Source organism: Sapajus apella, unplaced genomic scaffold, assembly GCF_009761245.1.
Source record: "Sapajus apella isolate SASKATOON/1434 unplaced genomic scaffold, GSC_monkey_1.0 scaffold33, whole genome shotgun sequence".
Lineage (NCBI taxonomy): Eukaryota > Metazoa > Chordata > Mammalia > Primates > Cebidae > Sapajus > Sapajus apella.
Genome location: NW_022436973.1, coordinates 7,070,306 through 7,097,424, shown reverse-complemented (window position 1 = coordinate 7,097,424; position 27,119 = coordinate 7,070,306). Strand labels below are relative to the sequence as shown.

General features: G+C 45.9%; 1 protein-coding gene across 1 annotated transcript; it reads left to right on the top strand.

The window, feature by feature from the left end:
* The first annotated feature begins 1,956 nt into the window (after window positions 1–1,956).
* AAR2 (AAR2 splicing factor) lies at window positions 1,957–21,194 on the top strand. The gene is made up of 4 exons (XM_032295054.1): window positions 1,957–2,381; window positions 5,710–6,520; window positions 8,872–9,101; window positions 19,842–21,194. Exons 2-4 carry the CDS (start codon window positions 5,764–5,766, stop codon window positions 20,007–20,009), a joined length of 1,155 nt encoding a protein of 384 aa, XP_032150945.1. The 5' UTR covers window positions 1,957–2,381; window positions 5,710–5,763; the 3' UTR covers window positions 20,010–21,194.
* Window positions 21,195–27,119: the final 5,925 nt, after the last annotated feature.

Below are 27,119 nucleotides of genomic sequence, written 5' to 3'. Positions count from 1 at the left end.
ACACCACACTTTTATTGCACCAAACAACTCATCTCAGGCCACTTTGCTTTATTGCTGCGAATCTCCCCAGTGAGTCTTTTCCATCTGTATGTGCTTTTCCAGAGTTGAAGTCATCTTGTACACACTATTGCAAATACTTTAAAATATATATATCTTGAGCATTTCCTTATACTTTCAAATACTAAATACTTCTTTTCTTTGGAAAGGTAACTCGTTAAATGATAGACTATGCAGAGAAAAGTGATTCTTCAGCCTTCTCCAGATTTCTGTCTTGTCAGAGGCAATTGCTGTGAGGAACATCATGAATCCTTCCCAGAATTTTCTCTGTCGGTCTCCTTTAGCAATCTGTTATCCGTAGGGCTCTGGAATAGGACTTGGTTTACAAACAATGGGTCTCCATACGATTTTTCAGGCCACGTACACCCTGATCTATATTTCTGCCTCCCATAAAGGGCAATCCTCTCTGCTTTCAGGGAATAATCAAAGGTAAGTTCACCCAGATCATTATTTTTCAACTGGGTCGAGGGTGGGGGAGTGATCCCTCCTTTCCCCCCAACCCTCTGCCACTCCAGGGACATTTAGCAATGGCTGTCACAACTGAGGGGTGCTACTAATGCCTAGTAGGTAGGGGCCAGGACTGCTGCTAAACATCCTGCAATGCCCAGGACAGCCACCTGCAACAAAGACTTATCTGGCCCCAAATGTCAATAGTGCCGAGGTTGAGCCATTCTGATCTAAATGGACATGTAACCCAAAAGGTGGGACTCCTAGGTCACCATCTACAGCTTCTACACCCAGTTTTCAGTCCCCTGGAGTCTCTGAGAAGATGGTGAGCCCAACTGAAATCGGGGACTTTGAGACCAGACCACAGAGCTCAGCACCGAAGACTGGGAGTTGGGGATGGGTGGAGAGGGAGCTGAGCTGCTTCATGCAGGAAATGAAACTTGACAGGACAGGCTGAGATTGATAAGCATGACTGTGACTGATGGAGGCTGTCTCTGGTTAATCCTGCAGCAGCTCATTGTGATTAAACATGACTGCAGGGCCCTGTCTAGTCTGCAACCCACTAAGAGATAAATTTTGACCGAGACAGATTGGTGTGTCCAGTTGTCACTGAGGAAATGTGACAGACAAGCTAAGAAGCAGCAGCACAGAGATAAGAACAGACAGGCCTTGGTTTGCATTCTAGCTCTGCCATTCTCTGGCTGTGTAACATCATCTCTTTGAACCTCAGTTTTCTCTTCCGCAAACTGGGAATATACATACCTACTCACTAGGCTAGTGTAAGGATTAGAAATACCCAAGTGGCCTGCCCTAAAATCACATAAGCCAATTCTTTTTTTTCCCAGACGGAGTCTTGCTCTGTCACCAGGCTGGAGTGCAGTCATGCAATCTCAGCTCATTGCTACCTCCCGCCTCCTGGGTTCAAGTGATTCTCCTGCCTCAGCCTCCCTAGTAGCTGGGATTACAGGCACACACCACCACACCCAGCTAATTTTTGTATTTTTAGTAGATACGGGGTTTCACCATGCTGGCCAGGCTGGTCTCAAACTCCTGATCTCATGATCCCCCTGCCTTGGCATCCCAAAGTGCTGGGATTACAGGCGTGAGCCACCGCACCTGGCTTCACCTAAGCCAATTATTTGCAATAAATCACTTAATATAGATCTTCTACTGGCTCTGATTAATAGTGCAGAGTTAGACCCACGGTATCGTCATTATTCACTAAATGCATAATATATGTACTGAGCTGAGCTTTTGTGCCTGGCTTTGTGCAAGGTTCCAGGGAAACAGTGCAGAACAAGACAGGCAGATTCTTTCCCTCATGTGTTGATACCCTGACTGAGATGTCGGACTTGGCCTGCAGAAAGGACACTGGGTGATTGTGGGCAGAGGGACTGAAGTAATGGCTGCTGCTGCAGCAGCCGCAGCAGCGGACGCTGGTTCTCTGGGCTGGTGGCTGGGCTTCTGAGGCTCTCCCCGAGGGCTGAGTATGACTGGAAGCTGAGACACTGTGACCAGGATAGAGATTGGCTGACAAAGACTGTGACCGAGCACCTGACTGGCTACTACTGGATAGCCATGGCCTTGGCGGTGCTTTAGTGACCATGACTGCTTGAGCCCAAAGTAAGATGGCTGGTGGCTGTGTTTCTGGATGGGGATATAAAATGCATAGGTTAGTCAAAGCTGTTTAAAATTCAGAAGCTAAAACGAGACACTAACAGCAAAAGGCAACATTGGATCCGGCGGAACCTGCAAGCACGGGCCATTCTTCCCGCGACCCAGGGCTCCGCGGGACCGCTCTCTCCGTTGCTCCAGTCAGGCGCCAAACAGGAGAACTTCCGGTGCGTTTCCGCGGTACCGGAACGCGGGGCGAGGCGGTGAGTGTGGCCTCCTGGCCTCTCTTTCCTCTCCTGATTCCGTGTGTGTGTGTTTTTGTGTGTGTGTGTGTGTGTGGCCGGGCCGCCCCTCTTCTCAGCTCGGAATCGCGGAGTGCCTTGAACTAGGCCCACCTCGTCGGGGAGGCTGGTTCTCTGCCTGTGGGACTCTGGTGTCTTTGTAGGCCCTTCCTGAGAAGCCGTCGCCAAGGCTTCCCGGGACACTCGGGGTTACTTCGCGTTTTTTTTTTCTAACTTTGGAGGCTGGGGGCCGTAGACCCTTACTGCACTGAACCTGGCTCTGCCCTACTGTCTGCGTGACTTCCAGTGAGGTCTTCTCCCGAACTGAGCCTTTGTTTCTCGTTTACAAAATGGAAATCATACTTGTATTAAATAAATATCTACTAAGCGTCTAATGTGTGCTAGGAATACAGCAGGACTCAAGTCTCGTGACGGTGACAGGCCTCAATCAAACATGCAAAACTGCAGTGGTGATAATTGAAACGGAAGGGTACACCAGAGTGTGTCACAGGAGACTTAACCTAACCCCGGGTCAGGGAACATTTACTGAGGAGGTGAATGGTGAGCTGAGATCAGAAAAAAGATTTGACAAAATGGAGAGGGAAGAGTTTTCTATCTGGAGAGAGAGCCTCCAATTTCAGGGTCCGAAAGGGGAACAGAGCTTTTTGGGGACCATGGTGTGAAACAAGCTAAAGGGGTTCCCAGAGGTCAGACCATGCAGACTTTATAGGTCATAGGAAGAATTTTGGTTTTCCGAGAACGATATGGGAAACCACTCAGGCTGACATGGGTGGTGGTGATGTGATTAGATTGGCATTTTTAAACGGATACTGCTGTTGAATGGAGAATGGATTGAGGAGCAGGCACTCTCTGAGTGAGGGACAATGGTAGCTTGGATTAGGGAGGCAGTGGAGAGAGGGGGATGGATGTGATTTTAGGTGTTCCAGGACTGTGAAGAACTCACAGAGCCGTCAGTGACAGGGGTTGGTAGACTGCAGTTCTGTGCATATTTAATCAACCTTTTCCTAGCATCTCCTCTGTGCCAGGCCATGTACCAGCTGCTGGAGATATAGTGAATAGAATTACAGGCTGGTGGAATTAGAATGAAAGAAGTGTCATTATCAAGGAGGAGCACACAGATGTCACAAGGGAAAATGGCTAATTGATCAGAAGTTATTCTAAATGGAATCTCTATTCATTCAGCAAATATTAAGTACTTTCTGAATTCAGAATTACAAACAGAAAGATAATGCAAATTATTTAGAGCAGTGTCTTTCAAACTTTTATGACTGTGACCTACAGTAACAAATACATTTTATGACACAACCAAGTGTACACACAAACACACAAAGCTCCAGAAAACAGTACTTAGCTTTACTACTTATGATGTATTGTGATATTCAAAAGTTCTGTTATTTTCATTTTAAAAATAATGCTGGTTGAGACCATTACATTGATTTCCTAATCCATTGATGGATTGTGACTTGCAGTTTGGGGGGAAAAAATGTTGATTCAGGGTAAGAGTCATTTGTAGTGGTTTTGGGGTAATGATGATAAAATGTACTCTTATTTTTGGAACAGGATTGGTTTTCCTTTCCACACTGTTTTTAATTATTTATTCATTTAAAGTAAAAAGAGTAAACAGGGCTGGGCATGATGGTTCACACCTGTAATCTCAGCACTTTGGAGGCTGAGGCGGGTGGATCACTTGAGGACAGGCATTCGAGACCAGCCTGGGCAACATGGTGAAACCCTGTCTCTACTAAAAATACAAAAGTTAGCCAGGTGTGGTGGTGCACACCAGTAGTCTCAGCTACTCGGGAGGCTGAGACATGAGAATTATTTGAACCCAGGAGGTGGAGCATGTAGTAAGCCAAGATCATGCCATTACACTCCAGCCTGGGTGATGGATCAAGACCCTGTCTCAAAAAAAAAAAAAAAAAAGAGCAAATAAAAAGGGCAACAGGCAGCAGGTTTTCTGTGTTTGAAATTTTGACATCTTGTTTGTACATCTGGCTAGATTGGAATGGCCTAGAGGGCAGTGACTGTCTTAATCTCTGTTGTTTCTTCAGGGGCCTGGCAAAGTGCAGGCACTCAGTAAGTATTTGTTAGATTAATAAGGTAGGTATTTTAGGACTAGAAGATTAGATAATGGTTTGTTTACATTTGTTCATGTTGGAACCATTCTTGCCAATATCCCAGAGGCACTGTCTGGGACATTCAGAAGTAGGTAAAATAAGTGTACTAAGTTCTTTCTCTTCTGGCCAGCCTTCTCTTCCTAGGCTAGCTTTATCACCTGAATTCATTCTGGATGAATGATCCAGAGCCACCACTGATTGTGGGCTCTTTAGGAAGTTGTTTCACTCCCTGGAGTTTAGGTTTTTTATGAGTGAAAGAAGAGGAGATTTGTGGTTGAAAAGCTCTCTAGACCTCGAACAAATTTTAGATGCTGAGCCTCCACTTTCTACCTTCTGTCTGTCCGTTTCTGGGCCTTCCCTGAGGCTTACAAGAAACTGGATATGTACTTGATTTAATCTTTCCAAATCTTTTGGAATAGTTTCCTGCAGAGTTGTAGCTTCAAATGATTAGGCATAGTTACAGTTTAGAGTGAGCCATCCAGGCATTTTCCACTCTCACCTTCTGTTGTGAGAAAGAGACCTGAGAAGATACTAAGAGTGGATGGTGGACAGAAGAACACTGGCCTGCAGGCTGGGTACCCAGATTCTAATTTGGGTCCTGGTATGACCATAAGCATGTCACTTTTTTTCACTGGTATCATAGCAGTGAAGTGAGTGTCCTTGCATGTTAAACCAAAACACAAATTTTTTTGTTGTTATTGTTGTTTTTTTTTAAGATGGTGTCTCATTCTGTCACCAGGCTGGAGTGCAGGGGCTTGATCTTGGCTCACTGCAACCTCTGCCTCCTGGGTTCAAGTGATTCTCCTGCCTCAGCCTCCCTAGTAGCTGGGAATACAGGCGCGCGCAACCACGCCCAGCTAATTTTTGTATTAATTTTTAGTAGAGATGGGATTCTACCATGTTGGCCAGGATGGTCTCAATCTCTTGACCTTGTTATCTGCCTGTCTCAGCCTCCCAAAGTGCTGGGATTATAGGCATGAGCCACCACACCCAGCCAAAAATTGTTTCTTTTAGTTCTCGTTTTCCTCATCTGTAAACTCAATGCATGGTTGTCATGAGGATTAAGGGAAATATGACAGGGGTCTAATTGAATATCTGGCACATACAGAATGGTTAGCAAATAAAGCATCTTTCCCCACGATCTAATTAACTCTGATTTCTTTCTTTCTTAGCTGTTCTGGAAGACTAAAGAAAAATAGTTCTTTTGGTCACCCACCACTGGTCCCATGGCTGCCATGCAAATGGATCCTGAGCTAGCCAAGCGCCTCTTCTTTGAAGGGGCCACTGTGGTCATCCTGAACATGCCCAAAGGAACAGAGTTTGGGATTGACTATAACTCCTGGGAGGTGGGACCCAAGTTCCGGGGCGTGAAGATGATCCCTCCAGGCATTCACTTCCTCCACTATAGCTCTGTGGACAAGGCTAATCCCAAGGAAGTAGGCCCTCGGATGGGTTTCTTCCTTAGCCTGCAGCAGCGGGGGCTGACAGTGCTGCGCTGGAGCACAGTCAGGGAAGAGTTAGACCTGTCCCCAGCCACCGAGTCTGAGGTGGAAGCCATGAGGGCCAACCTTCAGGAGCTGGACCAGTTCCTGGGGCCTTATCCATATGCCACTCTGAAGAAGTGGATCTCACTCACCAACTTCATCAGCGAAGCTACAATGGAGAAGCTACAGCCTGAAAACCGGCAGATCTGTGCCTTCTCTGATGTGCTACCTGTGCTCTCGATGAAGCACACCAAGGACCGGGTGGGGCACAATCTACCTAGCTGGGGCACTGAGTGCAAAAGCTACCAAGAGGGCCTGGCGCGGCTACCTGAGATGAAGCCCAGAGCTGGGACAGAGATCCGCTTCTCAGAGCTGCCCACACAGATGTTCCCAGCAGGTGCCACGCCAGCAGAGATAACCAAGCACAGCATGGACCTGAGCTATGCCCTGGAGACTGTCCTCAACAAGCAGTTCCCCAGCAGCCCCCAGGATGTGCTTGGTGAGAAAGAACAAGGCTCTTTGGGAGTGGGCCAAGGGGAGGATATTAGCAGAGTTGTTTTAGAATAGGGAGTACTTCTCGTGTCAGTCCAGCAGTAACTAAACCTGGCTAAGGAGGCTGAAGATACAGGTGTATCTTTACCCTTAACCCTGGAGATTTTGATTCAAAAGATCTGGAGTAGGGCTTCAGCAGCTTCTGTATATCTGTCAAATAAACAGGCATCCTAGGCGTGAACCTGGTGCAGATAATCTTCTGTTTGGGAACTGCTTATAGAGCCCAGTCCTACAGAAGGGAAAGATCTGGCCTACTGAGTGACTGAACTGAAACCAGAACCCAGGACTCCTGGTTTCTGGGCCAGACCTATGCTCGTTGTAGCCTCTCACCTACCCTCGCAGTTTGCTCCTGAATGAATAGAAATCCTGTCTTTCTACTTCTTAAACATTTCAGTTATTCAAAATGTATCTTGTGAAAAGGTCTGTTACAGGAGTAACTTCCTTGGTTGTGGTTTTTTTTTTTTTGAGACAAGGTCTCACTGACATGGGCTGGAGTGCAGTGGCATGATCACAGCTCACTGCAGCCTCAACCTCCTGGGCTCAAGTGATCCTCCCACCTCAGCCTCCCAAGTAGCTGGGACCACAGGTGTGTCCCACCATGCTCAACTAATTATTTTTGGTAGAGATAGGGTCTCCCTGTGTTGCCCAAGCTTGTCTCAAACTCCTGAGCTCAAGCTATCCTCCTCCATTGACCTCTTAAAGGGCTAGGATTATCTTTGTCACCCGACCTGTCCAGGGATAATTTTGAATCTGCATCACAGCTCTTTGAAATTATTTTTGGTGTCATAATTTTATTTTAGACAAGGTCAGAAATGCACAATTTTAAATGTATGTCCTAAATGCAAAGAATACCCTAATACTTAGTTTCACAAACTAACCAAGTACAGCCAGTTGAAGAAGCAAATCATTAACCTATATTACACAAAGAAGATTTGACTGTATTTGAAAATATTGGTCAGACATCCAAAATATCTAAACCAGATAGCTATTCACACAAATCAGACTTAGTTCCATATACTTAGGAACAGGGAGCTAGTTTTTCCAGGTCTCTGGAGGTGGCAGAGATCAAACGCCATGCATTTGAAGAGGTATTTAGTGCTGAGTACCTCTCTTTTTATGGTCCACATGTATGTATACCTCATTAAATTTACAGCCACCTTTGAAGCTAGAGAGAATGTCTGTGATCAGTAGCAGTATTTCTGTGGTAACCAGAGACCCAGTTACTTGCCCAGAGACAGTGGTGTCTGGATCATCAGGTCTCTTTGTTTGAGATGAGCATCTGATAGAAATCGGGAATATAATATTTTTTGAGTGCTACTTAGTGCCACGTGTTATTCTAAATGCTTTAAGTGTACTATATCCATTCATTTAATCTTTACTGCAACCCTCAAATAAGGAAATTGAGGCCTTAATAGATTAAGTAACTTGCCCAAGGTCACACAGCTGCTAAGTCGTAGAGCTAAGATTTGAATCTAGGCAGTTTGGCTCCAGAGCCCATGCTCTTAGCCCCAAGCTGCTCATAGAGATTAAATCACAGAGCTCTGTGATTAAACAAACAAAAATAATATGGCTGGCAGGCTGACCCTGGAATAAGTACTCATGAATTTGTCTTTTGTGGGAGGTTCTAGAAGTGTTCCCACCCAATAGCAAATCTGTTTTATCTTTCCATTGCCCACATTGTGAAGCATTAGATGTGCGTGGCCTTGGGAAAGCCCTTGACTTCATCTATAAAATGAGGCAAATACCACCTTCCTGATTGCCTGGTGGAATTGGGCTGAGGGTTACATGGTGTAGTGCAGCATTTCCATGACCCTGGAGCAGACCATCCGTATCAGAAGCACCCAGGAAGCTTGTTAGAGCTACAGATACAGAGGCCCCATCACCTCTTCTCAACCAGAACCTGAGGGTGAAGCTTGGGTAACTTTACTTTTAACAGGCTCTCAGTGATTTTGATGGGCAGCCAGTTTGAGATCCACTTGGCATAATACCCATGAACACATTTTGTAAACTTAAAATGCCAGGAAAATACTAGGAATACCTTTTCTCTTGCAATCTGATATTACAGAAATCCAAAGCCACAGGTTGGTTTCCCAGGGCTTTAATTCATAGCAGTTCAGCAAACATTTATTGAGTACCTATTAAGTGCAAAATCCCATGCGAGGCTCTGCAGGAGTGACAAGAATAAAAGGTCACTTATTGCTGAAATCCAGTAGAATTGATTACCTTGTGAACAGTGATGGAGAGTGTCAGCTGGTTCTCCTCTCCCTGAGAATCACTTCTTCTCTCTGCACCTTTCAGGTGAACTCCAGTTTGCTTTTGTGTGCTTCCTGCTGGGGAATGTGTATGAGGCATTTGAGCATTGGAAGCGGCTCCTGAACCTCCTGTGCCGGTCAGAAGCAGCCATGGTGAAGCACCACGCCCTCTACATCAACCTCATCTCCATCCTGTACCACCAGCTTGGTGAGATCCCCGCTGACTTCTTTGTAGACATCGTCTCCCAAGACAACTTCCTCACCAGCACCTTACAGGTGAGTAGTTCTTCTGACTGAGCTGATGCTGATGTGGGTCAGAATTGAGGCAACAGTGAGTGTTTTGTTTCTTGCTATTCTTCCATGACCCAAAGATTTTTAAATTTCAGTTTCCTAATCTTGGGATATTTCCTGGTTTTCTCTCTCTTACTCAATTATAAGTGCCTCTATACCAGATATTGTCTCTCTGTACCACCCTCTCCCCGCCTCGTCCCCAGAGTGCCTAACACTGGGCTTCTTGGATTTGCATTCCTTCCATTGCTTTGGTTTACTCAGCTTAAACAGATTTTCTTTCTCCCTGTAGCCATGAATTGCTACAACGCAGTAAAGCAGAGTTCTGAAGCTTGTTATTCCCAATGAAACATCTGCCTCTTCTTAGATCTCATTTAAGCATTAAAATAACTTTGATTTCCTGTTCAAACAAAATGTACCAGTTTCTGCAGAGATTCTGTGACAGAAAAAGTGAAATTTGCTTTTAACTTGGCAATTAAATTTTCATTATGAGTGGTAATTAGGAAAGAAGCTTCAAACAACTTACAATCTTCATCCTATGCTATTTCCTTCCTTTGCAAACAGATTAGCTTCCTTTATGTACTTGGGACAGCCTCTGTCACTCACATTGTGTAACTTTCAAGAATAGAAGAGGCAGAAGCTGCTAACTGTTGGTTTCCATGCTTTCCCTCCCATGAGCTGCTTTCTTCTCCTTGTGTGTGGTACCCCATGAGGCCTGCTCCATATAAGGCTGCTTTTCACCAGCCTTCCACTCCACTTACTCAGGGTAAGGGAAGAAATGAGCATTCATTAAATGCTTGTTGGGGCTGGGCATGGTGGCTTATGACCTTAATCCCAGCACTTTGGGAGGTGAAGGCAGGAGGATTACTTGAGCCCAGGAATTCAAGACAAGCTTGGGCAATATAGTGAGACCCTGCATCTACAAAAAATTTAAAAATTAGCCAGGTCATGCACAACTTGGGAGGCTGAGACAAGAGGAAGTTTGAGGCTATAGTGAGCTATGATCATGATTGTGCCACTGCACTCCAGCCTGGGCAACAGAGTGAGACTCTGTCTGTAATAAATAAATATTAAATAAAGACTATTGGGTATCAGGTCCCATGTTTGTTGTGTTCTGTGGATTCACTCATTTTGAATCCCTTTGGAACTCTGTAAGATGGAGGTATTATTCCCATTTTACAAATGAGAAAACTGAGAAAGGTTAAATCATTTACTTGAAGCCAGACAGCTGGCAAGTGGATGTCAGGATTTGTACCCAGACCTGAGTCTTGGTTTCCTGCCTGTGCTTATGCCCGTGTGTAGTGAATACAGTGTGAATCCCCCCAGAAAGGATTCTTGATTGACATCAGTGAAGACTTCATCAAGGTCCTGTTTCTCAGGGGTACAGAACACTTTTCTAAAGCCGGCCTATTGTTGGGCGAGTCCCTGTGAGCAGGCATCTGACTTAAAACCGGCAGTTGAAGACCTGTGCAGACCATGGCAATGAGTCAGTCAAGTGCATGTCTTGAGCCTGGTTTATTCTACTCAGAAGAGCTATAGAACTGTCCTTTTACTGGTTCTTCATTTAACAGAGAAATTAAACCCCTTTGTCCTTCCTCTGGGGGGGGAATTTTCCCCAAAGGTACTGGTTATGGGTTGTGAGGCAGTATGAGGAGGCATTAGCCTGCTGACTTGCCTCTGGCAGTGGCTGCAGCTCAAGAGAATGAAGTACTTCCCTTGTGATGCACGTTGATGCTGTTGCACAAACATAGGAGGGCCAAGGTGTCACTGGCTGTCCAGACCATTGTTAGCACAACCACAGCTGAGCTCTGATTGCCAGGCTTTGTTCCCAGCAATGATTTACAAAGCAGAAAGTGCCCAACTGGATTGCTAGATGCCCAGGTGGGTTGTGCAAAGCTGATGGTTGGAAACATTCAGTTTTTGGACTTTCCACCAAGAAAATTTGATGTCATTATTTGGAAAAATCCAGGACATGTACCAAAAAAAAAAGGAAAGAAACAAAACAAAAAAACACATGTCTTTGAGCATCCTTCATATATAACATTCTACTGAAAGTGTTGAGGAATGTATATATGTGAGTTAGCCAGGGTTCCTGCCCTCAAGGGATTTGTTCATTGATTTAGCAGTTAATTGCTGAGCACCTGCTGTATAGAAGACTCTGTTCTAGAACTGGGAATATAGATGTGGGCAAGACAGAGGCACTGTCTTGACTCTTGTATTTTGAGAAAGTTAATAGAAAGTTAACTAACTCCAGATAGCAGACTCTTGTATTTTGAGAAAATTAACAGAAAGTTAACTAACCAAGCAACTCCAGATAGCAGTAAGTGTTTTGGAAGGCAGTCTTGCCCTGGTACCAAGACTGCCTAGCCCTGGCCTTTCCCTAGCCCTGGCCTTTTGGTCTCAGCTAGACTGCTTACCCCTGTTAACTCCATCTCTCCCCACACTGCCACCTGAGGTGCTGCACCATAATGCAACTATGATCCTGCTTCTCTGTGGCTCCTCATTGCCTAGAAGATTAAAAGCCCAAACATTAGTTGCAAAGGCCATTCTGATCTGGCTTCTTATTCTGTTCTCCAGCGTCTCCTTCCTCTCCATGTTTTTCCCCATCATCTCCAGCAACAGTGGTCTCCTTGCAGATTCCCAGACAGGCTATGATGTTTTGCTGTTTCATGCCTTTTTTAAAATTGTGGTGAAAAAACACGGCTGGGCCATGGTGGTTTATGCCTGTAATCTTAGCACTTTGGGAGGCCAAGGCTGGAGGATCACTTGAGGTCAGGAGTTCAAGACCAGCCTGGCCAACATGGTAAAACCAGGTCTCTACTAAAAACACAAAAATTAGCCAGGCATGGTGGTGGAGGCCTCTAGTCCCAGCTACTCAGGAGGCTGAGACAGGAGAATACCTTGAACCTGGGAGGGAGAGGTTACAGTGAGCCAATATTACACCACTGCACTCCAGCCTGGGCAAAAAGAGTGAGGCTCTGTCTCAAAATAAATAAATAAATAAATAAAAATAAAATTGTGGTTGAAAAACACAATTTAACATGAGATATGCCCTCTTAACAGATTTTCAGTGTTCAGTACAGTATTGTTAACTGTAAGTATCATGCTGTCAGCAGATCTCTAGAACTTCTTCATCCTGAATAATTGAAACTTTGTACATGTTTTAGACCTTCTTGCCCAGACCTGATTTTCCCTCTTCCTGGTACAAATTTGCTTATTCTACAACATGCCCTCAAGGCATTTGTCTCTATCAAACTATCCCTCTTCTCCCCTCTCCCCTCTCCCCCCCCCCCCCCTCAGCCTGCTTTATACTTGTCACTGCTATATTGCGTGAGATGTGCTTGCTGAAACTAATATATTGTCTGCCTGACTCCCGCACTGAGTCATGGGCTCCTTTTACAAGAGGCCTATTTTTTGTTGATCTGGTTATCTACTTTTTTTTTTTTTTTTTGAGACGTGGTCTTGTTCTGCCACCCAGGCTGGAGTGCGATGGCGCGATCTCAGCTCACTGCAACCTCTGCCTCCCAGGTTCAAGCCATTCTCTGGCCTCAGCCTCCCAAGTAGCTGGGATTACAGGCGCGTACCACCATGCCCAGCTAACTTTTTTGTATTTTTAGTAGAGACAAGGTTTCACCATGTTGGCCAGGCTGGTCTTGAACTCCTGCCTCAGATAATCCACCCGGCTCACATCTAGTTATCTTCAATATGTTGTCAAGGCCTAACATTGATCTCATTTGATGTTATTGGGTGTTTTTAGATGGATAGAATTCATAATTTTTGTGGCATTGTAAGTATCATAGGTATAAACAGCAGAGTCTGGTCAAAGGGCATTAGGAGCACCAAAGAGGGAGTGGTTAATTCTGACTAGGGTTGAGATTTGAGGGGATAAAGGACTAGAAATGGCTTTATGCAAGGGCGGAAGGTAGGGGGCATTTGACCATACACTTGAGGGATGGCTGAGATTTCAAAAGGCACAATGTGGACAAGGAGATTATAAAACTTTTTTTTTTTTTAATGGTGAGTCACGTTGATGCCATGTTGGCAGTGAGAGTCCAGTTCTCCACACAGAGGCATTCACTCAGGGTATTTGTGACCGAATGAACCAGCCCATAAAAGCCTTCCTCAGCCAGCCGCCTGCCCTCGCCCCAGGTAGTCAAGTAAGTGGAACTGGCTTTCTTACTTAGGAGCTTAAATGGCTACTACCCGTGGAGAGGGACTGGTGTTTGTTTATGTGTAAGCACTTAAAGACAGCCACATTAGCATGGATAAAATCAGCCACATAATGGAATGCTCTTAGCCATTAATTTTTTTCAACTTTCCCATGTGAGGCCCTTTTGAATAGAAGGCACTAGTTTTTACAGATCCCTTGGATTTCACTTGAATCAAAATGATTTGTTTTACAAAAATAGATAGTTTTTTCTTTTATTTAAAACAATGTAAGTTCCATCATTCATTTAAAACCAATGAAAGGATAATCTGAATATAATGGTATGTTAGAAAATGAGTTATGTACAAAATAAGAAGTTATTGCTGATTGTGTAGTGTTTAGGCATATAGTCATCTAACCTGTTTTTAAAAATACTTTTAGTTACAATAGGCCATATATGCTTTCCACCTTGTTTTCTTGCTAGTATTCTAAATGCGTGTCCATCTTTAACTCTTGAAGGAAAACACCGACTCTGACAGTGAGGTCTATGGTATTTTCATCACGATACTCATTATGATAAATTTGCCTGCCTACTCCTATACCTCTTGCTGTTAGCTATCACTTTTGCATGCTTAGTCTCATTGAGCCCCCACAACAGTGCTAGAAGCTAGGTCTGCAATCCCATTATACAGATGAGGAAGTAAGCTCAGGGAGGTCACACAATTTGCTCAAAATCAGCAGAGCTAGTAGAAGGCAAGACTGAACTTTACATTCTAAAGCCTGGGGTGGGCTCCTGTATATGATTGGAGTCCCAGACGAAACATCCCAGATTTTTCAAACTCACCTCAGATGATTTCATTCGTGCTGCTTTTCACCTTCCTGGGCATCATTGTGAAACAACAGTCTTGCGTTTAACACCACTTTCTTCTGCTGCAAGTGAAAACAAAATCTTTACCTATTGCTAGTTTCATTCTAAGTTGAGTAATTATTTGGGAATTGAAAAAATTAGGAAATGTCATCTTTTTGGTCTAGCTAAAAAAAAAAATAGGGTAAGATAGTGACATAGCTACCTGCCTTGATAATTTGAATTTCTTGAGGTGACCTGGCTACACTCAATTTATTTAACTTAGGTTTAAGAAAAGCTTTCACATGTATGACTAAAGTATGACTAAAGTAACTTAGAATTTCATAATACATAGATTAAATGATTAAAGTGTTCATGCTTTATTTTATATTTGAAGAAAAACACCCAGTAGATGTGCTTTTTGTTTGAGATAAATGCAGTTGTTTGCAAAATGTTATCCTAGCTCAAAAATATTTTTAAAATATTGAGTATTAATCTGCTGACATTAAGATGATTTATGTCCCAGTGATATTAAAAAGTGTTGATTTTGTTTTAGTTAATAAAATAACCAGATCACTGTTAAAGTTTCCCGAAGAAGGCATAAAATTAATCTGAAAATAAAAGAATCAGAATAAGTTATTGCTTGGAAACTAAGTGTTATTTAAACATATTCATTTCTGAATTGTGAGGAGTTTTTAAAAATACCAAGTTTGTGAAACTGTGGTCAAAAATAGATCAGGGGATGCCAGATGGTAGAGGTGAGGAAGGGTTTGACTGCTAAGGGGCAGCACTAGGGAGCTGTTTGGAGTGATGGGATGGTTCCGCGTCCTGTTTGCAGTGATGGTTACACAAATTTATATGTACTTTCAAACTCAGAACTGCATACCAAAAGTAAACACTATGAACATATATCATATAGTGGTTGCATGGGTGTATATATATATTTTTTTGTCCAAATGAGCTGAACATTTAAAATTGTAGAATTTACTAACCTGGGCAACATAGCGAGAACCTGTCTCTACAAAAAATTTTAAAAAATATTACCAGGCGTGGTGGCTTATGCCTGTATAATCCCAACACTTTGGGAAGACAAGGTGGGTGGATCACTTGATCCCAGGTGTTTGAGACCAGCCTGGGCATCATGGTGAAACTCCGTCTCTACAAAAAATACAAAAATTAGCTAAGTATGGTGGCATGCACCTGTAGTCTCAAATACTCCGGAGACTAAGGTGGATGGATCACTTGAGCCCAGAGGTTGAGGCTGCAGTAAGCTGTGATCACATCACTGCGCCCCAGCCTGAGTGACAGAGTAAGACTCTGTCTCAAAAAAAAAAAAAAGAAAAATTATCCAGGTGTGGTGGAGCATACCTATAGTCCCAGCTACTTTGGATACTGAGGCAGGAGAATCCCTTGAGCCCAGGAGTTGAAGGCTACAGTGAGATATGATCATGCCACTGCACTTTAGCCTGGGCGACAGTGAGATCCCATTTCGAAAAAATAAGTAAAATAAAATTAATTGTATGTAAGTTATACCACAATAAGGTTTTATTTATTTATTTATTTTTAAGTCAACCCAGACTGTGCCCTGTGTCCTGGAGGCTACAGAGGGGACAGTTCCAGAAGTACCTTAGTTCCCCACAGGGCAGTGCTAAAAATAAATATCAGGGTGGATTAAGCCTCTGTTAAGACAAAAGGTCTGGGTAGGAGAAGGATGAAGCAGAGATACCTCTGCTTGGACAGCACTTTGCTCAGTTTTTGTCACTACATGCTGCAGCATGCCTAGCATCCCACCTCTACAATGGGAATAGTAAAGTCCTGTACCTCCCAGGCTGTGGTAAAGACCAACTTAATGAGTTCTTTAAAAAGGATGAAGCACTTTTTAAATTAGAAACCTTATTTGTTAGACTGAAGGCATCTATTGTGCCTGTTTCTGGTGGATTTTACTCCCAGACAGTGTTTGAGAGGTGCTTCGGGAGGATGGGTGATGAGCGTGAGCCCAGCTTGTTCCAGTCTCTCACTGCTGGCCATTGCCAAGTGCAATCCCTGGGTCTCATTAGGTCATCCAGTGAGCATCCTTTGGGCCATGACTCTATACCTGGCCCTGGGCGATATGCTTTGTGGGGCACATTGATAATTAGGACGTAGTGCCTACTTTTAGAGGGTGCGGATCACTGTGATACAAGTGCAGCATGAGGAATGCCATGATGGAGGCTCGGGCACAGTGCTAGGGAACAGGGGTCTGAGCAGTTCATGTCACAAGGAGGTGGCTTGAGACCCATGGCATTCAGGGGCCTGGTAAAGAAGCTGCCTCCTCCCTAGGATGAGCCTCTCATTCTCCCCGGCACCACCACATCATTATTGAACAGCTATTTGGCGCCAGGCACTGTACAAAAGTGAACCAAAAATTGAACCTGTGGTTGTCTTCATTCTTCTGTTCATGAAACATCTAATGCATCCTTTTTGTGTGTCAGGCGCTATGCTGAGAGTAGAGCACAGTGTGAAAGAGCCGCTGCTGTGGGGTTGCTCCTTGTTTGGTAGGTGAGATCAACAGTAAATGGCCTGTTGACTTACTGAGACTGAGGCCATGATCAAGGTAGCCCTGGGGCGGAGGGAGCGCAGAGGAGCACTCACTCCATCCTTGGCCTGGAAGACATCCTAAAGGACGTGATATCTGAGCTGAGCCTGAGTCTTTAGAAGAAGTTCGTTAGGTGAAGGAGGAGAAAGCAGGAGGTGGAAGGGTGTTGAGAGCAGAGGGAAAAGCATGTGTGCAGAGAGGCACAGTGGAAGCAGTGGCACACGTTTGGGCGGCTGCACAGTGTATCTAGAGAGCAGGGACTGTGTGGAGAGTCATACAGTTCCCGTGTAAGGAAGGGAAACAGGAAGAGACTTTTGCTTATTCAGCCCAGTAGGCTCCCCACAACCGCTGGGCATGGCCTAATGGGTATGCAGGGCCTCCAGAGCCAAAACTGTTTGAGAAAAGGCTCCTGTGCTGCCCATACCAGGCCCCTCCCCAGAGTTCAGCCTTGCTCCAGGCAGGCTCCACTAGCTGCCTACAGACAGGCCGACCGCTGGCTTCCCCATGGCCCTCACCACCAAGATCACACAGCCCCTCTAATTAGTTATTGATCTGGCATTTTGTTGTGGCTGTGCTTCCCACTCCTGTGTTAGTCGATTCCCAAGTTAATGAAGCCAGATTCCATACCGCCCCCCCACGCAGCCCCCTATCACTTCTCCCTGTGCTACCAGTGCTGCTACTCCAACAGAATGACTCCAAAGACCACAGCAAATGAGCCGTACCCCTACTAACAGGGAGATGGCAGAGAAGCGGGTGGGAGGAATATTGCCCCTGGAATCAGCTGCAGAGGACGCCTGTTGCCTTTGTCAGGTCAGGTCTCCTGGGGCCCAGCATCTTTCCACGGTGGCCTGAAAGCCAGCTGTGGCATGAGGGTGCTGTGGATCAAAGAGCTTCTTCCACCTTCACACCCGTGTCTCTGGGTGGGCCGGTAAGGTAGCAGATGGTAGTCTGGGAAAAACCACTTCTTTCTTTCTGGGTAATTTTTATTCAGTCATTTAACTCCTCTCAGCTTCCATTTCCTTAAAATAGGCATTCTGTTGTATCTTTCCAGGGTGTTGGGAGGATCCAGTTGGATGTTCTGCGAAACTTCTTTGAAAACAGTAAAATAGTTTAAGAAGGAATCATGGGTTTGCTGTTACTCTTAGGAAGGGACTGGGATCCAGGAATATCTGGAATGGGGTTTCAGATGTGGAAAAATTACCATTCTACTCCCTGCCCATGTTTGTATTAAATGAAACTGTTTATGAGAGCATCAAAATAAGGGGTTAATATCCAGAATATATAAAGAACTCCTATAACTCAACAATGCAGAAACAACCCAATTTAAAAAATGGGTAAGGAAGTGAATGGACATTTCACCAAAGAAGATATACAAATGGCCAATGTGCACATGAAAACATACTCAATATCCACTGATCATTAGGGAAACGCACATCAAAACTGCAGTAAGATACTACCTCCCAACTGTTAGAATGGCCATTATTTAAACACACACAGAAAATACCAGGTGTTGGCCAGGATGTGGAGAAATTAGAACCTTTGTGTGTTGCTGGTGGGACTATAAAATGGTACAGCCCCTGTGAAAAACAATATGGCAGTTTGTCGGAATTTAAACAGAGAGTTACCATATGATCCAGCAGCTCTGCTCCTGGGTTTATATGACAATGTGGCAGTTCATCGGAATTTAAACAGACAGTTACCCTATGATCCAGCAGCTCTGCTTCTGGGTTTATAAGCAAAAGAATTGAAAGCAGACACCCTAGGAGGTGTGTGTACACCCATATACCCATGTTCATAGCAGCATTATTCACAACAGCCAGAAGGTAAAAACAACACAAATGGACATTGACAGATGAATAGACAAACAAAATGTGGTGCCTGCATACAATAGAATATTATTCAGCCTTCAAAAGAAAGGAAATTCGGACACATGCTGCAACATCAGTGAACCTGGAAAGATACTATGCTAAGTGACATTAGCTACTCGCAAAAGGACAAATGCTGTACGATTTCACTTAGATGAGGCGCCTAGGGTAGTCAGATTAATAGAGACAGAAAGCAGAATGCTGGTTGCCAGCACCTGGTGGGAGGAGGGGATAAGGAGTTGCTGTTCAATGGCTGCAGAGTTTTGGTTAGGGATGATAAGGTCGTTCTGGAGATGGATGGTGGAGATGGTTGTACAACTGTGTGAATGTACTTAATGCTACTCAACTGTACATTTAAAATAGTAAATATGTATATTTTGCCACAACTTAAAAAATAAAAATATTTTTTAAATGATTGAAACAGTAGATCTTATGTACAGATGCTCCTCAACTTCCCATGGGATTATGTCTTAATAAACTTTAAATTAGATATACCATAAGTCAAAAATGCACTGATTACACCTAACGCTCCTAACATTGCAACTCAGCCTAGCCCACCTCAAACGTGCTCAGAACACTAACACCAGCCTACAGTTGGGCAAAATCATTTAACACAAAGCCTATTTTATAATGAAGTGTTGAATATCTCATGTAATTTCTTGAATACTGTACTGAAAGAATTCAAAGTACGGCTTTTTCTGAGTGTGTATCACTTTGCATCATCATAAAGTCGAAGTGTCGTAAATTGAACCATCATAAGTCAGGGTCCATCTGTATATTTTACCACAATAAAAAAAAAAAAATCAAAGACAGCTTTTAAAGGGGATAGAAGCCTCAAACTGGCAGCCTGTGGCCCATTTAGAAGATTAGAGCAGCAATTCAGTCTTGTTGGCTTGGGGCCTGGGACTTCATGGGATCCAGGGGCTTATAAGCACCCTCAAGCCTTTTTTAGGACCCTAGTACCAGCTGGTGTAGCTACTACCTGTTACTCTGAGTTACTGCCCAAGTGTCCAGTAGAACCCCCCCAGGGGGTGGGGCCAGGGTGATGGCCCCCAGCGTTATTCTCAGTGGGGCATCTCTGCCCAGATAGTAATTTTCCATTCTAGTCCTGCCCTAGCATCTCAGCTGGGTTTGGACCTTCTTTCTTGGTTTGAGGGGAGCACAGCAGGTGTCCTGGGCCTATGCCAACAGCAGCTGATCTACCCGCCCCAGAGAGCTGAACACCATGAGGAAATTTCCACAGCTTTCTCGGCCCCCTCTGTCTTCTCAGGAGTGACTTATCCTCTGTTCTCTGTAGGTTTTCTTTTCCTCTGCCTGCAGCGTTGCCGTGGATGCCACCCTGAGGAAGAAAGCCGAAAAGTTCCAAGCTCACCTGACCAAGAAGTTCCGGTGGGACTTTGCTGCGGAGCCTGAGGACTGTGCCCCAGTGGTGGTGGTGCTCCCTGAGGGCATTGAGACGGGCTAACTCGGGAGTGCTCTCAGCCGCGAGGGGCCCCTTCCCCCACAGGGCTGCAGTCCTGGCCTCTCCATTTACTGCGTCCCATCCTGGGACCTGCCAGGGCCGTGATCTTTCCAGGTCCTGCAAAGACGGAGTCAGAATTCCCTTTTCCACTGATACGTATGTTTCTTCATTGCCAAAGAGGCTGTACCCATCCTGAAGACACGTGTGTGGGTTCCCCGTCAGCCGGGCCTTGGTGCTAACCTGACTGAATTTCACACAGGCTCTTACAGAGGCACCTGGGAGAGACCTGCCTACCAAATTCCCTCTGAATGGAAGGAATTGAACGAGAAGTCCAAGAAAGATCTGGTTACTTGTTCCATAGGAGCTTAGAAAACAAGAAACCTTGGATTGCCCGGGGAGTCTGAGAAGTCAGTTAAATGGAGGGTGATGGGGAGATGAGCCTGAATTGCTGCCTGCCCCTTGGTGAATGGGAGCATGTCAAAGAGGACTTGCGCCTGCGGCTCCTCAGGAGCCCTTGATTGGGAAGAGAGTGTTAAGGGAGGCAGCTGGATTCAGTCTGGCAGGTGGTTAGCTTCAGCTTTCTCCATCAAAATCCCATTCTCCTGTCCAGAGACCCAGTGGGTTATCTCCCAAGGTGGGTGTGGCTCTGGCCTCAGGGACCTTGCTGGTGCTGTCACCTCCCATCTGTTCCATTCTGAGGCCTCATCCAGAAGTGGGACCCTCCCATACGTCCCCTCCATCACCGGAGCCACTATGACTGTTTCTGATGACCTGGAGAGTCAGCAACAACTATGAAGGCTTCTGCCCAGAGTAGGCTTCTTAAGGCCCTTATGAAGTTGTGTGCCTTCCATGCTGAAGAAAACCTGGTCAGCTTAAATCTTCCGAGCCCTGCTGTGGAGCTGTCAGTCACCAGAGTAGTGAGCTCTTGGTTCCTCAGGAGTCTTTGGGGCATGCCCATCGTGCTGTGTGGCAGGGTTCCTCTCTAGATAAGAACACAGGCCCTGCCACCCTGACATAAAACTGTTGTACTATGATCACAGTCCCTGTACCATCCTTTTCCAAGGCTGGGGCTCACACCAGGTTTTTTGAATGAGAATCCCTGTTGGTTAAGACTTGGTTCCACTTGTTTCCTTGGAGATGTTTTTCCAAGAGTATAATGTACATTAAAGTCTTCGAGTTGAGACAGAATCCCCTTGTGTGTGTGTCTCTTGCAGTTAATCCACCTGATCTCCAGAGCAGCCAGGCTGCTGTCCATAGACACACACTTCCCCCCAGTGTCTGGGAGACCCTGCCCTACTTTTGGAGTCTCTGGAAGAGGCAGGCAGCCAATGTTCCTCCTGTTTCTTTGAGGCCCCGGAGACAGGCACACCAGAAAGAAGGGATGAGGCTCTGGGTCTCAGTAATAACCCAGGTTTCACCTCGTATGAATGTGCTCCTCTTTTTCTCCCAAAGCCCACTCAGAACTACCTGGGGAGCTTGTGAAAACTGTCTTAAAAGGAATGAAGTCCTGATACATGCTACAACATGGATGAACCTTGAAAACATGCTAAGCCAAAGACACAAGGACCACCTATTACATGATTCCGTTCACATGGCATATCCACTATAGGCAAATGTATAGAGAGGGGGAGTTGATTAGTGGTTACCAGAGAATTAAGAGAGTATGGAATAGGCCGGGCGCGGTGGCTCAAGCCTGTAATCCCAGCACTTTGGGAGGCCGAGGCGGGTGGATCATGAGGTCAAGAGATCGAGCCATCCTGGTCAACATGGTGAAACCCCGTCTCTACTAAAAATACAAAAAGCTGGGCGTGGTGGCATGCACCTGTAGTCCCAGCTACTTGGGAGGCTGAGGCAGGAGAATCGGTTGAACCTGGGAGGCAGAGGTTGCAGTGAGCCGAGATCACGCCACTGCACTCCAGCCTGGCGAAAAAGCGAGACTCCGTCTCAAAAAAAAAAAAAAAAAAAAGTTGTCTTGGATTTAGGTATCTGATATAGAATCTGCAGGCTCCCACAGGTATTTAAAAGTTGACCCTTGTGTTATTTTAAATTTTTTCAAAAGGGAAACCGTACATTTATACAGGATAATATGGCTGGGCTGAAAAAAATATATAACAATAGGTCTCTTTTGTTTGGGGCTTCAGTGACTTCAGCTTTAGGTCTTCTGCTCGTCCCAGCTGGCAGTCCTCTGTGTGTCTTTGATGAATAAAAAATGTGAAAACAGATTAATTATTACTTAATACTTGCAGTCTTTTTGGAAGGCAGATGCCTTCAGAACAGAACCAGTGGTGTTGCTGATCTCTAAGCTCCCTTCCAGCTCTAAGACATCTACGTGTGAAGCTATTGGCAGGACCTGGCTTGATTTTAAAACCCTCTCAAATGCAGGCCTCCTGGGGTCTAGCTATTATTTGCAAGGCTGGTTCATGCTATTAGCAGAATCAGCAGAGGTAGCGAGTTTCTAACCCCTTCCACTGTACCCATGACAAACCCTCCCGCTGTGAGCCTCATTCCCATTCAGTATCTCACCACTTGAGCAGTGGAGGAGTTCCCCACTGTTGACTGCCTCTTAGCATTGGTAATTATCTCCCCACCATCATCCCCTTGTAAATATTACTTAATATTCCCAGGGCACTGGGACATGCCAGTGTCTCCAACTAATCAGACTTTGGCTTGACTGAGATGCTGTTCCCTGCTGACATGGGGGCTAAAAATGCAGAATGAATGCCATAGTCAATGCCCGCACTGAGTCATGTCCACCAGATTGGAAGGAGAACCCGTATTGGGAGACTCACCTGAGCTACCCAGTAATCCTGGGAGCCCATGTGGTCCTTCAGCTCTGCAGACACTGCTTCTCTTTTCAGTCCCCCACTGACCATGGATGGCACTTCCTCATTTCAGATTCAGCAGTTCTGGCCCGGACAGGCTTTGTTTCTATTAGTGCTTTCTAGACCCTTCCATCTCCAGAGCATCCAAAGTCTCTGGTACTGGCTTGTTCTCCCACAACCCAAGGCTCCTGGCAGGGTCTCCTTGCTGAGAGGTGGGATGAGAGCTGAAAATAATGTCAGCTGCTCACTGCTGGGGGCAGGGTGCACAGGCATTAATCTGGCGCTCAGCTCCCCTTGTCCCCTGCCTCACCGCCGCGCCCACCAACCCCCGGCCTGCCAGGCTTACTGTCATGTGTCCTGGATCTGTGTTGACTCCCTCAATTTCTCTGGAAAATAGGAATCCTGAGCACTGTCAGGCTGACAACTGCTTGGTGGGAGGAGGCAAAAATAGGGGCGTCTCAGGGGCATTGTCCAATGTCAGGTGGCCTGCCCGAAAGAAACTCAACAGGTCCTTATTCCATGGATCTTTGTCTTGCTGATTCTCTCCTGATTTCTCTCTTTTCCCTCTGCCCACCTCCAAAAATGTGCACCTGGCTCAGGTCTGGCCTCCCACTTCTGAAGGAATGCCAACAGATGGAGTTACATCTTCAGGAGAGCCCGCGTGCAGTGAGGAGCATTGGAGAAAAATGTAGGACCTTCACCCAAGAGCAGAGCAGTGGGAGGGCTGGCCTAAGGAGGAGGCCTCCACATACTTGAGAGTGCAGAGTGGGGATCCGAAGAGAAGCCACAGGGCGGCCGAGGTCAGCTCCATGCCTGTGGCAGCCAGGCACCACGCCCCTGCCCAGTGAGCTAACATCCTCATGGGGGAGCCACACAGTAAGTATGCTAAGTAGATTGCAGAGTGTGTGCATCCTGAGAAATGCTCTGGGAAACCAAATAGAGCAGTGTAAGGGGAATGGAGAGCCCTGGCAGGGTGAGAGGAGATGCTGCAATTTAAAGGGGGTGGCATTTGAACAAAAATTTAAAGGTGAGCAAGTGAGCCATGTAGGTGTCTAGAGAGTGTTCCAGGCAGAACGAACAGTGAAGGCAAAGGCCCTGGCCCAGCAGCCTGTCTGGTGTATTGGAGGAGCATCGGGGGTCAGGGTCAGCAGGCAGGAATGGGGTGATCAAAGCCAAGAATGGTAGGAGAGGAAACCAGAGAGTAACTTACAGAGGGACCTGGTTTTCCAGGGCCTATGGGCTGTTGTAAGACCTTTCCATTTTACTCAGTGAAATAAGAACACATTTGAGGTGTCAAGCAGAAGAGTGTCATGACTTGACTTCCATCTTTTTGCCTTTTTTTTTTTTTTTTTTTTTGAGACGGGGTCTCACTACATTAACCAGGCTGGGGTGCAGTGGCTATTCACAGGCGCTATCACAGCACCCTACAGTCTCAAACTCCCAGAGTCAAGTGACCCACCTCAGCTGGGACTACAGGCATGAGCTACACCTGGCAGCTGACTTCTGTCTGTAACAGGATCCCAAGCTGCTGTGCCGGATGTAGACTGCAGCAGGTAGGGATGGAAGCAGAAGGACCACTAAGGAGCTTGTGTGACAATCCAGGTGAGAGGTAACAGTGACTCAGGCCACAGTGGTATCAGGGGTGCAGGCTGTGCTGTACCACAATTCAGAAGAGGGACAGACTGGATGTCTTTGAAGGTCTCTTCTAGCCCGATAGCCCTCACTTCTCCAAGGTCGCAGATCTGGGCAGAATGCCAACTTGTTGGGCCCACACCCCCAACAGGAGTTCCCTCCTGACTGTCCCATCATGGGGTATGTTGACCCTTCCTATTCTCAGATGTCCATGGTACATCTGGGGAGGTGAGGCATTGATGAAGGATTGAGAGGGCTGTCACAGGGCTGCTGGTGATGGGGTGGCATGGAGGACTGTTGAGAAGCAGTGGGTGAGTCAGGGCCCTTAACAGACTGTGGTTGCACCATCAGCACCTTTGTGGATGTTCTTGCTGCCGACAGGCAGTGAGGAGGGTCCCACTTACTGTCCAGGTATCCATATGACTAACAGGGAATTGAGGGCCAGCCGCGGTGGCTCACACCTGTAATCCCAGCACTTTGGGAGGCTAGGCAGCTTGCTTGAGCCCAGGGGTTTGAGACCAGCCTGGGCAACATGGCAAAACCCCTTATCTACAAAAAATTTTAAAATTAGCCAGGCATAATGGCACATACGTGTAGTCCCAGCTACTCAGGAGGCTGAGACAGGAGGATTGTTTGAGCCCAGGAGGTTGAGGCTGCTGTGAACTATGATCATATCACTGCTCTCCAGCCTGTGTGAAAAAGCAAGATCCTGTCTCAAACCCCCCCAAAACAGAAGTTGAGGGCATGTGAATTCTCTATTGGTACGCTAATGGCTCTTGGTTGGAATCATTCATACACCCACTTCTGCCGCAGGATTTCCTGGATGTAGAGGTGATTACTAAGAGCTGGTGTGTGTTGGGGGCTTCCCTCCTGGTTGCCGAGCACCGTGTTAGGCCTTTTACTTGCCTTCCTCAGTTTGGAGCACTAGCGTTCCAAGGAAGGTCTCATCCTTCCTCCTTGTCCAGACAAGGAAGAAGGAAGCCAAGGTGAAGGGACTTTCTGGAAAGCAGAGGGTGCCAAGCCTGACTGGCATTGGAGCCCAAGCCTATGAATCCCACCCTGCCCTTGCCACCATGCAGCACTCTTCAACAAAGACGGTTACTTAATCCAAGGTCATCACCGGTGGATCTGAGGCTGCCAGCCTGGCAACTGGCAGTATCAGTCACTTACGAGGGTGGCAGCCAGGCCCCACTGGCCTCTGGAGTCGTGACAGCTTGCTGATATTTCCACCCACACCCTTCGTGTCTGTATATGGGCCTCTGGGGACACCAGACTGACCTGGCTCAGGGCAAGGTGGTAACTGCGGGTGGGGTTGCTTCTGATCCAGAAGGAGCCTGCCTCTGCCCTCCTTGGGGACAATGAGGGCCAGTGAGGGGCCACTCAGGGACAATGAGGGGCCTCCCTCCTCTTGCCCATCCCTGTCCTACCAGAACTGCTATTGATTTTTGCAAAAGGTATTTGCTTTAGAGAAAGGTGCTGCGTACGGGTGTGGTGGCTTACACGTGTAATCCCAGCACTTTGGGAGGCTGAGGTGGAAGGATCACTTGAGCCCAGGAGTTCAAAATCAGCCTAGGCAACATGGCTCGAGACCCCTTCTCTAGGAAAAAAAAAATTAATTAAAAAATGAAAAGATGCTGCCAAAGCAAAGCCCCTGAGGGGCTGACTCAAGGACTGGCCGTCATCTGGATAGGCCTCACCTCAGCTGCCCACCCTGTGGATCAATAAACGAGACACCACCAATCCAAGTATAGCAGCCTGAAAGCAGGAACGGGAAAGGTTAGTTAGAGGAGATCTCTGTGGTCCACTTGAATGAAAAAGACTACACCATCTTTCATTTTCCTTTTGGAAATTGTCTATTCATGTCCTTTGTCCATTTTTCTTTTGGTGTCCTCATATGTTTTTGAAACTATGCATTTATTGTATCACAAATACATTAATAATAGAAATATTTCCCCCAGTTTGCCATTTCCTTTTAATGTTTTGATTTTGAAATGTTTGCTTTTTTTTTTGTTACATATGTCAAGCTTTTTAAAAAACTTTTTTCCCATTGCTTTTTAAAAGTCCATTCTCATCTTAAGATGAAAGGTAATTAATCTATATTTTGTTCTAGTTTTTCCTAGTGTTATTCTTTTTTTATTTTGTATTTTGCTATAGTCAAAATCATGTTTCCTCAGCTCCACCTGGTTCAGCCCCACTGCCACCTTTCATTGCTCACATTCCTTCTCGACTTTTACTCTCCTCTTAAGTCCTAGCATGCTGCCTCACACCTCCATCCTTGTCCCCTCCTTGGACACCAAGGGCTTCTCACAAACCTTCCAGATGCCTCCCAGCATTTGCAGCCTCAAGAACCACACATGTAGCTGGCTCTGGGTGTCAGAGTCTGGTAGAGTGGAGTGTTTTTCTTGTTGCTTCTCAGGGACTAGAATCGTCTGCTCAAGGTTCTGCATGTCCATGCTTGGAAGGTCATTTACATAAATACTTCATTGATTGGAAGATTTCCCCCCTCCTCTGTCCCTACACTGTAGGCCCCTAGAATGGCCAATGGTTGTTGTTATTTTAGATTTCACAGACCATTTCTGTTCATCTATCTTCTGATATCAGGCCTCCTTTGCCTTCAGGAAGACTTTTTCTGCTCCCTGTCATCTTTGGTGAGAGTGCC

Excerpts from the sequence above, each read along its gene's own strand:
- AAR2 (XM_032295054.1), top strand. The coding sequence starts at position 5,764 with ATGGCTGCCATGCAAATGGATCCTGAGCTAGCCAAGCGCCTCTTCTTT. Across the intron at positions 6,521-8,871 it reads CAGCCCCCAGGATGTGCTTG|GTGAACTCCAGTTTGCTTTT; the intron begins GTGAGAAAGAAC and ends TGCACCTTTCAG. Across the intron at positions 9,102-19,841 it reads TCCTCACCAGCACCTTACAG|GTTTTCTTTTCCTCTGCCTG; the intron begins GTGAGTAGTTCT and ends TGTTCTCTGTAG.